Source organism: Rhinatrema bivittatum, chromosome 13 (genome assembly GCF_901001135.1).
Source record: "Rhinatrema bivittatum chromosome 13, aRhiBiv1.1, whole genome shotgun sequence".
NCBI classification, from domain to species: domain Eukaryota; kingdom Metazoa; phylum Chordata; class Amphibia; order Gymnophiona; family Rhinatrematidae; genus Rhinatrema; species Rhinatrema bivittatum.
In genome coordinates this window covers 49451215-49467284 of record NC_042627.1, presented here as the reverse complement: position 1 = coordinate 49467284, position 16070 = coordinate 49451215, and the positions used below count along the sequence as shown (strand labels likewise).

General features: G+C 43.5%; 1 protein-coding gene across 1 annotated transcript in view; it reads right to left on the bottom strand.

Moving 5' to 3' along the window:
* Positions 1-16070, bottom strand: part of DNAAF4 (dynein axonemal assembly factor 4) — a 109660-nt gene that overhangs the window by 48777 nt on the left and 44813 nt on the right. Inside the window, exon 4 of the mRNA XM_029575039.1 lies at positions 15436-15676. Within this exon, the coding sequence (XP_029430899.1) occupies positions 15436-15676 (241 nt within the window). The remainder of the gene's footprint in view (positions 1-15435; positions 15677-16070) is intronic.

The following is a 16070-nucleotide window of genomic DNA, read 5'->3' as shown; positions in this document are numbered from 1 at the left end:
GAGTAATCTAGGAAAGTATTTCTTTACAGAAAGGGTGGTGGATGCATGGAGCAGTTTCCCAGTGAATGTGATGGAGACAAGGACAGTTTATGAATTCAGAAAAGCATGGGTCAAGCACAGGGGACCGCTGAGGGTGTGGTAGAGATTGTAGACCTGAGCAGTTGTGTGAATGGGCAGAAAATATGGTCTTTTTCTGCTGTCATAGTTCTATGTTTCTCTAAAGTTTGTATTTTAAATTTACATTTTTCATCATTAAAGCTGTGAAAATCTTTTCATTTAGATTTGACATTTTAATTTTATTTTGATGCAGTTTGGAAGAAGGCCTTGAAGGGAATAATTTGACAAGCTGTTTTTTCACTTGGCAAGCAGAAGGCAGAATATCTCAGGAAGACCATGCAAAGCAACTTCACAAGAAGAAAAAATAACTATTTTCATCAACTATAAAATAACTATTTTCATCAGAACTAACAAATCATCACAATGGTAAGAGGGAGCTTGATTCCAGCCCAGAGTAGATAGAAAAATTGCCTCAAAGAATTAAATTTAAGAAACTCCATAATTCTATCGGAGGACATTTTCAAACATAAACTATGTGGGCGGTTTTAACATGTATACTTTATACAAATTTTCAAAGCACTCACCTGGGTTGTTTTTCTTTGAAAAATAGTAGGTGCAAAGTACATGTTAAAAGTATCTGCTATTTGTACAGACAGCAGAGGAGGTGAAAGATTTTCTTTGTACATTTGGAAATCAAATGTAGACGTGCCGATTTTCATCCCCGACCAAAATGTACCCAATCGGCACGCTTCTTTTTCCCATGCATACATTTAGGAAGCCACTTTCAGCTAGGCTTTTTTACACATTTAAATCGTTATTTACCCAGGTAAATGCCCTCCTGAAAGGTTATATGTTTGAAGTCATATAGCCTAAGGTAATTTCAGATTTACCATCCCTAGATAGCTCCTGTTGTATGTCCAACATGGTAAAAGCTGTGCAGAAACCTGTAACTACATAGCATCATGTGGATGCAGAAAACTTCACCCAGCTTGTGCAAATGAAGCAGAGTTATGAGCCATCAGTTACAACAAGACTCCAATTTATGCATGTTATTTATAAGTACTTTTTATAGAAAACCATCAGTCATAGTAACTTAAACAATCCCAAACTTAAGAGCAAAGAAAGAAAATCATCATCAGTTAGCTGAATCTACAAGTCCACTATGTGTGAAGAGATCCAAGACACAATTAAAGGAAAGTAGGACAGTTAATTCTAACAATTCACCCACTAAAAGAGAAATTTGGAGGGGGCCCACAGTTGTGTCCACACTGCTGCTGTCTGGGTGTCAGAGGATTTAATACTAAGAAATGTAGTCAGTTTGGGGGGGGGGGGGTGGAGTTTGAAAAAAACATCAGCTCCTTGCTTCTTTCTCTTTTGAGTAACTTTTGAAACATCAGGAAATATTCAGATATGATAATTTAAATACAAGGAATCTTTTACTTAAAAAAAAAACAACTTTTAAGCAACAATCCCTTTCGGGCTCTAAAGTACATGTAGTAATGAGTGCAGATGAAATTGCTTGGTTGGTATCCGATCCCTCCAGGAATCCCATAAGATCCCTATGATCAAAGGACTCATGAGGGAATTGCTCGTGTCAATCTCCTTTTCCTTACATGGTGGCAGGTAAAATGCTTTGGAAAAAGGAGGTATTTTCAAAATTGAAACAGCATGTTTTTTAAATATTTCAATTGCACATATAGCAGGCACCCTATGAGAATTCAGAAGGCATAAATTGCATCTTCTTTGTTATTAATTTATTTTAAAATGTATAGTCCACACTATCATCAGCTCTAGGTGGATTATGACATTGCATTCATAGTATAAAATAATCAACATTGAAAACATTCAAATACATACAAAGCAAATAAAACAGTAAGGAACAAAACCAGCTGACATAAATAAGCTATACTGCACCACAGAAGGCATACTAATAAAATGAAGCAGCAGTAAATAATAAGACCATTATATCCACCGGCAAACCATGCCAGATATTCTTAACAAAAGCCCAAACTAACAGCCACCATTCATTTGCTTTCGTTACTAAAATCCTGAGAAAAGAACAATGTCTTATGTTCCTTCCTAAACTGAAAAACTGATGTTCCTTCTGCAACTCTTCGGGGAGGGCCAGTAACACTGCACACATGCTCACATGTCTCTGATAATCTAATAAAAGGAATTTCTAATAAAATCTGAAAGGATTAACGTAATAACTGACAAAGACAATAGAATCTTAAAGCAGAGTGAAAATAGTGCAGAGCTAAACTGTTGCTAGCCTTTAAACTGGACTCGCCACATGACTGGGAGCCAGTGAAGCCTATAGAGAACTGGAGTTCTATGCTTCCGAAGAGGGGCCCCAGTGACACTCCTAGCCCCAGCATTTTGAATAAGTTGCAGGGCCCACATAGACAACTGAGGAAGGCTCAAATATAAAGAATTAGAGTAATAAATAACAGATAACAAATGCTTGAAAAAGTTTTTAAATCACTATTGTTGAGAAAAAGGCTTCAAGTTCCGCATGAGATGAAGCTTGAAAAATGAACCCTTGACCACATTCTCTATATTTTTTAGTTTAACTTTATTATGAATAATTATCAAACCTTTAATAAAAACATCTTCTCTATCTTGGGACTGCTTTAGTTTGTCCTCAAGCAAAGTCCCTTGCTATTTAATATTTGACATTTACAAATCCTAGGCACCTCTCCTCTGGAAGGATTCCTCCAAACTTACTCAAATGGCTTGAATTTGCTCAGAAAGGGACTGTTCCATGACAGAAATACCTTCCCATAAGGTTTAAAAGTTAAATTGTTTAAGTCTCACTAAAGTTAAAATAGGCAAACGGCGGGGACTTTACTCCTCCAAAGATTGGAGAAATTACTTACCTGATAATTTCATTTTCCTTAGTGTAGACAGATGGACTCAGGATCAATGGGTATAGTGTACTCCTGATAGCAGTTGGAGACGAATCAGATTTCAGTCTGACGTCAGCCCTAGTATATATACCCCTGCAGGAAGTGCAGCTCTTCAGTATTCTCCTCGAAAAGCAATTGTGGATATATGTATGACTGAATAATTTGAATAACTTGATTAACTTTATAACTTGGGTAACTTGTTTAATTTGAACTGGTTGAATTGGCTATAGCTGGAAGACCACCAGTGCCCTCAACTGAGAAATGTTGACACCCGGTAGGGTGGGCGTCCTAAATGAAGGAAAGCATGGCTTACCCATGAATCACTCGCTCCCGGGGATTTCCCTCAAGAATTCCATGAGTAACGGCAGCCGTGGGTGGGATGCTGAGTCCATCTGTCTACACTAAGGAAAACAAAATTATCAGGTAAGTAATTTCTCCATTTCCTAGCATACAGCAGATGGACTCAGGACCAATGGGATGTATAAAAGCTACTCCCGAACCGGGTGGGAGGCTGCACATGACCCAATTAGTACTGCCCTTGCAAATGCTGTGTCCTCCCGAGCCTGAACATCCAGCCGGTAAAACCTGGAGAAGTGTGGATGGAGGACCATGTCGCCACCCTGCAGATCTCGGCGGGTGACAGCATCTTGGTTTCCGCCCAGGACACTGCCTGGGCTCTAGTAGAATGGGCCTTGACCTGTAGAGGCGGTAGTTTTCCTGCTTCTACGTAGGCTGCCTTGATGACTTCTTTGATCCAGCGGGCTATGGTTGTTTGCGAGGCCGCTTCCCCTTCTTCCCGCTGTGAAGGATGAATAGATGGTCCGTCTTTCGTACAGATTCCGACCTTTCCAGGAATCGGACTAGGAGCCTGCCGACGTTGAGATGGCGTGGACGTCGAGCCTCTTCCAAATTCTTATGCTCATCTGGCGATGGTAGCGAGATGGTTTGGTTGAGATGGAAGTGAGACACCACTTTGGGGAGGAACGACGGAACTGTGCATAACTGGATGGTTCCCGGGGTGAGTCTGAGGAACGGCTCCCGGCAGGACAGTGCTTGTAGCTCGGATATACGATGAGCTGAACAGACTGCCAGCAGGAAGGATGTCTTCAATGTTAATAGTCGGAGAGACAGGCCGCGGAGAGGTCTGAAGGAGGTTCCTGCTAGGAAATCTAGGACCAGGCTGAGGTTCCAAAGAGGCACCAGCCACTTTAGGGGTGGTCGGATGTGCTTGACTCCTTTCAGGAAGCGGGAGACATCCGGGTGAGAAGCTATGCTGCCACTCTTGCTCTTGGTTCCATAGCATGACAGTGCGGCCACCTGTACCTTGATGGAGTTGAGGGACAATCCCTTCTGTAGGCCATTCTGTAGGAATTCCAAAATCGCAGGAATTTTGACTGAGTGTGGTATGATGTCGTGGTCCTCGCACCAGGCTTCGAATACTCTCCAAATCCTTATGTATGTTAGGGATGTGGAGAACTTGCGTGCTCGGAGTAGGGTGTCAATTACTGCCCCAGAGTATCCTCTCCTCCTTAGGCGAGTCCTCTCAATGGCCAGACCATAAGAGAGAATCGAGCTGGATCCTCGTGGAGGATCGGTCCTTGTTGGAGCAGGTCTCTGTATGGAGGTTGCGGCAGAGGGTTCCTTGCCAGCAGTCTTCGCATGTCTGCGCACCACGGTCTTCTTGGCCAGTTCGGGGCCACTAGAAGGACTGGTCCCCTGTGGTGTTCTATCTTGTGGATGATCGCATCCAATAGGGGCCACGGCGGGAAGGCGTATAACAGAGTCTCCTGTGGCCAGGTCTGTACCAGGGTATTGATTCCCTGGGACTGGGGTTCCTGCCTGCGGCTGAAGAAACTGGGTACTTGGGCGTTGGACCGGTTTGCCAGGAGGTTCATGGTTGGTGTTCCCCAATGGTTCACTATCAATTGGAATGCTGTGGTTGACAGTTTCCATTCTCCTGGGTCTAGACTTTCTCTGCTGAGGTAGTCCACCGCGACATTGTCTTTCCCGGCAATGTGGACGGCCGAGATCTCTTGAAGATTCACTTCCGCCCATGACATTAGGAGGTCTATTTCCAGTTGGCTTCTGGTTCCTCCCTGACTGTTGATGTAGGCCACTGTTGTGGCATTGTCTGACATTACTCTGACCGCTTTTCCTCAGAGTCTGTGACCGAACCTTAGGCAGGCTAGTCTGACTGCCAGGGCTTCTAGGCGATTGATGTTCCATCCTGACTCTTCTTCATTCCATTGCCCTTGGGCGGTTAGCTCCTGGCAGTGTGCTCCCCATCCTCGTAGGCTGGCATCCGTGGTGAGTAGGATCCAGGTTGGGGAGGACAGTCTCGTTCCCTGGCTCAGATGGACTTCTTGTAGCCACCATCGTAGTTGGGCCCGAACTCTGTCCGGGAGCTGAAGCCGTACGGTGTAGTTCTGAGACAGTGGATTCCACCGTGATAGTAGTGAGCATTGTAGGGGGTCTCATGTGAGCTCGTGCCCATGGGATTACTTCCAGTGTGGATGCCATGAGGCCGAGAACTTGTAGGTAATCCCATGCTGTGGGGCGGAGTTCGCTCAACAGGGTTCGTAACTGGGTCATCAGTTTTGATCTCCTTGTCGGTGTCAGGATGACCTTGTCTTGTTTGGTGTCGAACCAGACTCCCAAGTATTGTAGAGATTGGGAAGGCTGCAGGCAGCTCTTGTTTGTGTTGACCACCCACCCGAGGCTCTCCAGTAGAGTTTTGACTCTGTTGTTTGCCTGGTGGCTGTCCACTGGGGATTTTGCTCTGATCAGCCAATCGCCTAAAGGGTGCACTCGGATTCCTTCCTTCCTCAGTGTTGCTGCCACTACCACTATGATCTTGGTGAATGTCCGGGGTGCAGTGGCTAACCTGAAAGGTAGTGCCCGGAACTGGTAGTGTCGTCCAGGATCGAGAAACATAGGAAACACTGATGCTGTTGATGAATCGGAATGTGTAGGTAGGCTTCCGACAGATCCAGGGAGGTAAGAAACTCTCCCGGTTGTATCGCCCTTATTATCGAGCGTAGGGTTTCCATGTGGAAGCGAGGAATCTTCAGGTGACGGTTGACCACCTTGAGGTCCAGGATAGGTCTGAACATTCCTTCCTTCTTGGGAATGATAAAATAGATGGAATAATGGCCAATATTTATTTGTTGTGGAGGCACCGGTGTTATAGCCCCTAAGGCTAGTAATCTGGTCAGTGTAGCTTCCACTGTCATTCTCTTGGAAGGGTTGTGGCAGGGAGATTCCACAAACTTGTCCGGAGGGAGGTGGTGGAAATCCAGGTAATATCCCTCTCGAATGATGGATAGGACCCACTTGTCCAAGGTTATCTCGACCCATCTTTGGTAGAGTAGGGCCAGTCTGCCCCCTTTGGCTTCTTCCTTTGGATGGGTCGGCTGATTTTCATTGTGGGCTGTGGCTGAGGTCTGGGCCTGAGCTGGCTCCCCTTTTATTGTGCTAGTTCCGAAAGGACTGGCTCCGCCCTGCAGTCCGCTTGATATGAGCCTCTATATGGGTTGAAGCGCTGTGATCCTCTGCCCCTGGAGGTCCGGGGGAAGGATCGCTGGTTTCTCTTATTCCTGTCCTCCAGTAGCCGTGGCAGTGGGGATTCGCCCCACTTGTTAGCTAGTTTCTCTAGTTCACTTCTGAACAGGAGTGTTCCCTTGAAAGGCGTCCTTGTGAGTCTCGTTTTGGAGGATGCATCGGCTGACCAATTTCGGGGCCAGATTTGTCTCCTGGCTGCCACAGTGGATGAGACACCTCTAGCTGCTGTGCGTACCAGATCCGAAGCAGCGTCCACGAGGATTGATACAGCTGGTTCCAGGGCTTCCCCAGGAGTGTTGTTCCTGGTCTGTGCTAAGCAGGTGCGTGTCACCATGGCACAGCAGGCTGCGATCTGCATAGACATAGCGGAGACGTCAAAAGACTATTTGAGGATAGATTCCAGACATCTGTCTTGAGCATCCTTGAGTGCTGCTCCTCCCTCCACCGGGATAGTAGTGCACCTCGAGACTGCGCAGACCACAGCATCCACTTTCGGACATGCCAGAAGATCTTTGGCGGCTGGGTCCAGAGGGTACATGGCTGCCAGAGTCCGGCCCCCTTTGAATGTAGTTTCTGGGGCATCCCATTCCAGGTCAATTAGTTGCTGGATGGCTTGTAATAACGGGAAATGGCGGGAGGTCTGACGAAGCCCTCCAAAAGTGGGTTCGTCTTATGTTCCCCCGAGGCACTGTGGCATCTGTTCTATATCAGTATCACAAAGTTATTTCAGGTCATCTGCCCCAGAGGTGGTTTGCATTAATGTTTCTCAAATGCTGTAACAATAGGACACTGGGATCCCAATATAAAAGTATATTTATTTCCCTGTTCGTACCCAGATCAGTCCAGACTCCTGGGTTTTGCCTCCATTCCAGCAGATGGAGACAAAGAAAAGGTTTACAGGCACTGCCTCTTAACACAATGTGCCACCTGCAGCTCCTCAGTATTTCAATGTCTCAGACAGATGGATGAGGTGCAAAACCTGCAGTTCTTGTTGAATATGGAGGCATAGAACACACTTCAGGCAGCTTTCATGGCAGGCAGGAAGAGAGAAGGGCTGAGCCCTCACGAGGCTCTTCTTTTTATTGTACATTCATACAAAGGCAGATGATGTGTCATTACATGATTGGCTACTTTCCCCATAGCAACAGACGAGTCTCTACACTATTGGCTTTGGCTCAGGGGGTGTGCACGGATCATCTCATTGGCTGCTGAAATCTATACCTCCTGACTTTGTCCTGCCTCTGACTAGGGAACACCCAGCCCCTCCCCCAGGAATTCAGGGCTAAGCACAAGCCAGAGAAATACATGATAGTCAGGTATCCTTTCCCAGGCAGAGACTTAAGCACAAGTGATGCTTTTATTCAGGCAAAGGTCAGGGAGAAGGGAAGTTAGTGTTTAACCCTGATGAAATGGCTTGCTGGCAAAGCTCATATTTCCCACATCTCACCCTTTCTGTTTTTGTTTAGGTAGCTCAATAAAGCTTTAGACCCTTACTGAAATCTGTTATGTCTTGGTATGGGCTGGAAATAGGAAAAGGGGGATTATGGAGGGAAGAAAGCTGATTCGGCGTGGTGTGCCAGCCACCGATGAGCTCCTGAATCTCCATATCACCCAGAGCTGGTGCAGGTGGTGTGCCAACGCTGCAGGGCTCAAGATTCCCTATTAAGCAGCATACAAGACATCTTTATATCTGGGCTGAGAGCAAGGTTTCAGTATGGATAGGAGGTTGGGTATGCACTGAATACAGCAGCACAGGCAAATAATTAAGACAATTACAGTAATTATAATAGAAATCACCCTTTTGAGACCAGAAATATCAGGGAGCCAGGACCATAGCCAGTCCCATGGAGAAGTAGGTATTCTGCCTGAAAATGGTGCATCAGCAACCATGGTTTCTATCTGCTCTATGGTATGTGTGAGGTTTGCTTTATAGTCTGATATGTACACACAGCAATGAGATCCAATTAATAAACAAACACCACCCTTTGATGCTAAAATGGTGTCTAAGGCATAGCGGTTCTGTAATGCTACTTCTCTGATCTGAGAAACTTCTGTTGTGAGTAGTTTTAATGCATGGACTGCCTGATTAAATAGGGCAGTCGTCCAGTTAGCTAGGATGTGTAAGTCCCTGTAATTCATAGCTGTTCCCATTGGAGGAAACAGGCTTCTAGCTACCTGAGTTTCTGTAAACTTTTCTATGGGATTATTTATCGCCTCCCTTTTGTTACGGAGCCTTGCTTTGGGTAAATTTTTGACTGCATAGTATGAGGGGAGGATGTAGCCTAAAGTGCATCTGTCTCTCCATCTTGGGGAAATGTACATATATGCTCTACGCCCACATAACATCCATATGTTTCCTAACAGATTAGTGGACATGTCATTGGTTATCATTTGGGCTATATAACTACAAAAGGTAAATCCTTCATCCCCTCTATACTTTCTGTACCTGCTTGGGTCTCCCACTGCACATCCTGAAATCTGCCAATTGCATACATATATGTGGTATAATTATGTAAGTGTTCAGTGATTAATACAAAAGTTCGGTTACAATATGGACATTTCCCACCTGAATTCCCTTTCCCATCCCCTGTATCATAGTCCCAACAAAGAGCGGCAGTCTCTTGAATAGGCTGCCGATGGGTAGTATGGTATTATTAACTGGAGAGTTAATGAAAACACCTCTCTGTAAAGGATAATTAGTCCATACTGTAAGGTTAAATGGTACAGCATGCATCAGTAGTTCTCCGCAGGCTTGGGTTGGCATGTGTGTGCAGATCCAACAGTCTGTTCGATTCAACAGGTGTGAAAAGTTCTGTGCATCGAGGATGTACATGTTGTTCTGTCAGAGTCCTTGTTCTGAAATCACCATAGCTGGAGAAATAAGGCAAAGGATGAGGGTACAGAACACAATTGTTAATGAGTTGGCATTCAGGCAAGAAAAGGCGGCTAATAAGTTCTCTGGAGTTTTCTCAAGGCCTTGCTGTTCTAAGAGTTGTGCAGATTGGTTGGATAGGGCCTTGATCTGTCCCCAGGTCATGTGGTGCTGCTTTTTGCAAGGAGTCCGGTCTCTGTCCTTCTGAGGGCTGTGGAGGCTCATGGAGAAGTTGGGGATCGGGTCCTGTAGACCTGGACACCTTTCCATCTTTCCACAGCTTGATACCTGTGGAAGCAAGCAGAGAAGCATATCCTCGTTCCCCATTTTAAGGGAACGGGACCGTACCAGACATTAAATATTCTATACAAAACTGATGGCTGTGGGTGACTAACCCTAGTCCCATAATGATTACTCATGGCTGTGGTCTTAAATTTGATATGTTTGGATGATTTAAAGTGATTTAAAACAATACTTTGTTCTTGTTCAGCCAGTCCTTCTTAGGGGGAAGATCCAGGGGCAATCCCTCCTTTTTCTTTTTGTTTGGTCCAGAGCTCTTAAGGGTATGATTGGCTCTCTCCACAATGGCTTGCCCTGTGGTGTTGTAGGGGATGCCAAATAAGTATTTAATGTTCAATTATTGACAAAATTCATGCAAAGGAATGGCTGCAGTAAGCAGAGCCATTTTTCAGAACAGAGGGTAACCCCATTATCAAGAAAGTTTTTATGCAGTGATCAATTTTCATTCAGTAAAATAGCAATAAATGTAAATTAATCATTTAAAGGAAAAGTCATTTGCTGTAAGCTGAATCAGAAATGACAAGTATATTAGACATTACATTAAACATATGTTACACAAGACTGACACATATTCATTCATCTTGCAAATATTCATTCATAGTCTTCTTGACATCAAGACAGGCAACAGATAACACATAATTTAAGCTAAAAATCTTATCAAAAAGTTATCAAAAACAAAATTAGATCAAGGATCAAAAATCAAAAGTCAAAAGTAAAAAAACAATAACTTATTGTTCCGTTTTTTGTTACAAGTTTCTATCCCTCGTTCGATGTAAACCGATCTGATATGGTATTCAACCATGAAGCTCGGTATAGAAAAATGTGAAATAAATAAATAAATAAATAAATAAATAAATAAATAAATAAAAGGCGTTAGAAAAATGTTAAAATAAACTGCAACGTGTTCACCTTCACATCTCCTCATGGCAGGAAGGCTGTAAATCTGGAAAATATTAAAAACTGGCATACAGCAAAAAATTACTAAGGTAAGGATAAAAGTGAAATTCTTACTTTTTTAACCTTGAAGAAATCAATTCTATTATTCAATTTAATAAAATCAATTTGGATTTGCAAGAAAAGGCTTGGGAGGGATTGCTTTAGATGTAGCAACCTCTGTCAGTAAAAATTTTAAGGTTCAGAATTCTGTATAAATTTTGTGAAAAAGAAAATAAAACTGAAGTTTCTTTAATACAGAAAGACCGTAGGCCTGAAAAATAAAAACTATTATACAACAGAATTATTAAAACAATAATATAATATAACTTGTAGAATAGCATAGCGCCTCCTAGTGGAGACCCCATCATTACTTTATAGATTGCAACTATTGTTCCAGGTTGCAATCAATAATACTCTGAGCTTACTTTCAATGTGGAATATCAGAATAGAATTTCTCCATATAATTATTAGAATAGGAAATTAAACATGCTGTTCAGTAATCTCAGTTCAGTATTAAGGAAGTTTGAAAGTATTAAAGGATTAAATAACATATAGAAACTAGAGAGAGAAACTGCAGGACTAAGTCCAGTTTTTTTCTTTTCAAAAGTTCTCCCTCCCTCCCCCATGAGTGGCAAGCAAGAGTTAACAGAAAGACAGTAAAGGGGGGGGAGGAGCAGTGTTTCCCAAAAGAAAAGAACTGCACCCAAGGAATTAATCCTTCAGTCAATAGGAACTTAAAGATAGCATTGTTTAACAATTTAGATTGCATCAACCATAGACAATGGCTGGCAAGTTCTTGCTGATTTCTTGTAGACAGATTCTATCTTAATTTACTTTAGGGAGAATCACAGTAAAAATATAAGTTCTGTACGCTAGCAATTCAAACTATAAACTTAAATATCAGAGAAATGGAGTCATTTTAAATGTGAGCCAAATTAATTTTGCAAGAAGTGAACATTTCACATGAAATCCACACAGCAATTGTTCAAATTTCAGTACAGTTTTAACATAAGGTTCTGCATTCACTTTGTGGGGGAAAATACTCTCAAAGTATGCAGATTTTTTGTAACTGAATTCAAAGACTAACAGAAACCATTTTTTCCAAATCTGTACTGTTTGTTGAGAGAAACCATTTTTTTTCCAAATCTGTACTGTTTGTTCAATTCCTTTGTTTAATCTGGTCTGCAATAGGTCATTGAAGTGTATAATTAAATCAATTTTTTCATAGTGATATTTTCTTTGCTTGTAACGCAGGAGTCTAATTAAATCCTTTTTTTCATATTGATATTTTCTTTGCTTGTAACGCAGGAGTGCAGCTGCTTGGCCCAAGGTCTTATATGCTGATTTCTTTGAAGACCTGTGGGCATAGCCACTGCTCATGGCATTTGCTGCCACACCCAGCTCTTTAATCCCCTTTGTAATGGGAGAAGCTTGAATCCCTTTCAATAATTCCTCTCTTGCGAGATTTCCATGTTCTAGGTGAAATCCCATGCTGACCGCGGCACATAAATTGTTACCGGGAGCAGTGGTTTGAGATGGTAATTTACCTGGACAAATCGATGATGCAGAATTAATGACTGTCTCAGGCAATGGCAAATGGGGGTACAGGGAGTGGTTGGTGGGGGAAGGGGGTTGCAGGCAAGATGGAGGAAGGCTAGTTTTTCTGACCTCAGTGTTTTCAGTTTCCTGGGGCCTTTTCTCTGAGATGGACGCAGAGGAAGCCACAGGAGCCATGTGAGTGTGTGTCCCCAGATGTTCTATTTCATTTTCTGTCCCCCTTTGTTCATGGTTCTTTTCTGTGATGGGGAAGGCTTGAAGTCCTTCTAATAATTCTTCTTCTGTAAAGTTTTCTTTCACGCGGTTTCTGCTGAAATTCAATGCTAATCGCCCCACCCAGGCCAGGTTGTGGCTCAATTGTTCTCAAGGGTTGCTTTTCTAAAGAAGTGGGAAAGGTGTGAATGGGCTTGGGTGTGGGTATGGAGAGCTGATACAAAGAATTTGCTGTCTCTGAGGGAGACTGAGCATAAGATGGGGGAAGGGTATTCTGATTGAGTCTGCCTGCTTCTAAAAGCACATGGTTTGAAGATTGTTTGAGACTTTTTATCCCCATGTGCTCTATGGCCTCTGTACATTTTTGCCAGATTAATAACTGCTTTATGGGAGCTCTGGGAGCCATATGAAGATTATTGCCGATTAAAATCCAGTCCTGGATATTTAGAGTTCCAGCCTCCATTGAATACCAAGGGCAACGGCAAGCTATTTCACTTATTAATTTTTCTAAGTCCCCGAGGCTGATTTGCGCTATTTCTTTTCTTCTGGTGATGAAATAATGATTATTGATGATTTGCTGCAGCTCCCTGGCATGTAGCCTCTGCTGTACAGTCAAATCACTGCCCATGCTCACGAATGTGGGGAACAAACTTGCTGAGAAATACTTTAAAAATACTAAAAAGTACTTTAAATATACTTACGATTGCAAATCTGTTGAACGGTACGTACCTAAAGCTATGACCAGCCGAAATAAGCATGGAGTTTATCATCACGTCGGGGTCACCAGATGTTGAACATGGAGGCATAGAACACACTTCAGGCAGCTTTCATGGCAGGCAGGAAGAGAGAAGGGCTGAGCCCTCACGAGGCTCTTCTTTTTATTGTACATTCATACAAAGGCAGATGATGTGTCATTACATGATTGGCTACTTTCTCCATAGCAACAGACGAGTCCCTACACTATTGGCTTTGGCTCAGGGGGTGTGCACGGATCATCTCATTGGCTGCTGAAATCTATACCTCCTGACTTTGTCCTGCCTCTGACTAGGGAACACCCAGCTCCTCCCCCAGGAATTCAGGGCTAAGCACAAGCCAGAGAAATACATGATAGTCAGGTATCCTTTCCCAGGCAGAGACTTAAGCACAAGTGATGCTTTTATTCAGGCAAAGGTCAGGGAGAAGGGAAGTTAGTGTTTAACCCTGATGAAATGGCTTGTTGGCAAAGCTCATATTTCCCACAGTTCTGTACCCAAGAAAAAAAAATAAAAATAAAGGAAGAAGAAATAGAAGAGGATAGATTAGATGAAATTCCCTCCCAGGAGGCTGGCAGGTCTGGTGAGACCATCCCTCCTGGTTTTTCAGAGGAGGACGAGCAGGGGATGAGACCCTTCATAGCTCACTGATCCATGCCAGGGGTGACAGCCAGTGGTCCAATTCTCTCCCCTCAGGAGACTTGGGCGAAGCCTCTACCAACTTCAGATAAGGCTATTAGTTGCTGTTTCTCATTGTTTCTTGTCTGTCTTTCTATTTAAAAAAAAAAAAAAAGGGAGGAAATAAGCAAAGGATGGGGAATGTGTTTGTTCGATTCCCATCGGTGGCAGAAGGGCTCCGGGTGAGCAGGGTTATTCCTTTACGGTTCCCAGTGCGTCTCCTTTTCGGCCTGTGCCACGCGATTGTTTACAGTGCCGGGCCATGTCACGTGGCTGCTGCTGTGCGCCTCTCCAGAGCCAGCTGTTCCTACTGCTGCCTCCTTGGCGAGGAGGGTTCATCGGGGGGAGAGGGGGGACCGCGCTGGCATTGACTTTGCAGCAGTGGTCCGGCAGGCCTAAAGCTGCAGTGCAGGAGGCCGTTAATCCGTTCCTGCAGTGCGCAGGAATGGCGGCCATTTTGGATTCCTTCGCACGCAAGGCACAAGCTGCAACAGGGTGAGGGGATCTCCCGCCTGCGCTTTCTCCGGCAGACCTCTCAATGGAGGAGATCCAGGGAGCCCCAGTGGACCTCTCAGGGGAGGAAGTGGATCCTCTGGAGGAGGATGTGGAGAGTTCCTCCCCTTTTTCGCCAGAGTTTGTTTAATTGCTGCATATATCATATTTGGCCCGTAAGGCTGTGGAGCGGCCCTCTTCTAAGCGGAGGATAACAGATCCCCCCCAGGAAGAAGTCCAGATTTTCAGGGGCTTCACGGGCCACTAGGATTCGGAAGATCCTGGCTCCTTCTGGGACAGGGGACAACGAGGAGGGTTCCTTGGAGGATTGTCATCTGGGGATGGTTCTCCCAACACAGATATTTTTCACTTGGCGCAAAGGCCGGAGAATGATGCGGGAAAGGCCCCATCAATGGAAGGCGACGATCCTAAGCTGGTTTGCCTTTTTCAAAGGTATCCATCAAGCTAGGATGAGATAACATAGTCGAAATGTCATCTTTGTGAGACTTTCCTCACTCCAAATGACGTCAAATCTTCACCGAAGTGTACTGTGCTGTTCTTATGTCTCACTCTGCAAGGAAAACTGGCTCCTAAACCTCCACCAACACCTCACCCCGAGTTTTTAGATGACCCTTCTATAGAGAGATAAATATTTGATTACTACGAGGGCCTTATAGATAGACGCTCTCGCTCTCTCTCTCCCCCTCTACCTCTTGCACTCTCTCTCTAATTTCCATAAACACGTCACTTTTTCTCAGCCGGGCATTATTCATGCGTTATCACATTTTGACGAATCTAGGGGTTAGCTAGAACCCCTAGCTTTCTTCATCTTAGCAGATTATTAGATAATACCTTTAAAAAGCTTTTGACATTAACTATTTCTTCAGCTATTCCCTAAAATGCTTCAGATCTTTTTCCTCCTCAATTCCAAAGGGAGCATGTTCCACAAATTTGGGGCAACCTTAGTAAAGGAACAGTTCTGTGGTCATGAGTGGTGGAATGATTTATCTGATGGTATTTGCAATAAAAATTTTCTCACTGACCTGAGACTCCTTATTACTATTGTATTGGTTATCTATAAAATATATTAAATATTCACTCAAGATACCTTGTTCGTTTAAGCTTCTAGATTTAGCAGATCCTGTAGAGGGCATTTTAATTTTATTTACTGCTTGTTTTTTCTTTTTCGCTTCTTCTATTTGTTTATTTTCTTGATGGAATTCTCTCTGAATTCTCTCTTGTTCCTTTTCTCTCCTCTGCTGCTCCTTCCAGCTCTCCAGCTCCTGGGTGGCTTTCTTCCGTTCATCTTCTTTCAAATCTTCTATTCTTTTCCTTTCTGCATCTTCTATCTGGAAGAATATGACACAATTTGTGCAACAAGGAACATTTTAAAAATTAGGAATGCTAATCCTCATTTTTTATAGGGTATTTCCAGAAAGCAAGTTTATTAAACATAAATGGCGTTTTCCATAAATGGCAGGATGAATTAGCCATGACATGTGGGTGACATCACCCATTGGCACCAAATGGACCTCTCTTCTCAAAACTAGTAGAGCTTTTGCTCTACTGACCATGTACACAAATTCTCACTTGGGTGTTGCCTCCTGAGCTTCCTCATTCAATTCTAGAGCTAATTTTAACTAGGTTGTCAACTTTCCAGGTAGGCAGGTAGGTATTTAGTATGATTAATTCGTCCTATCTACGGAAAATACCATTTAGAGTAAATACCATTTAGAGTAAGTA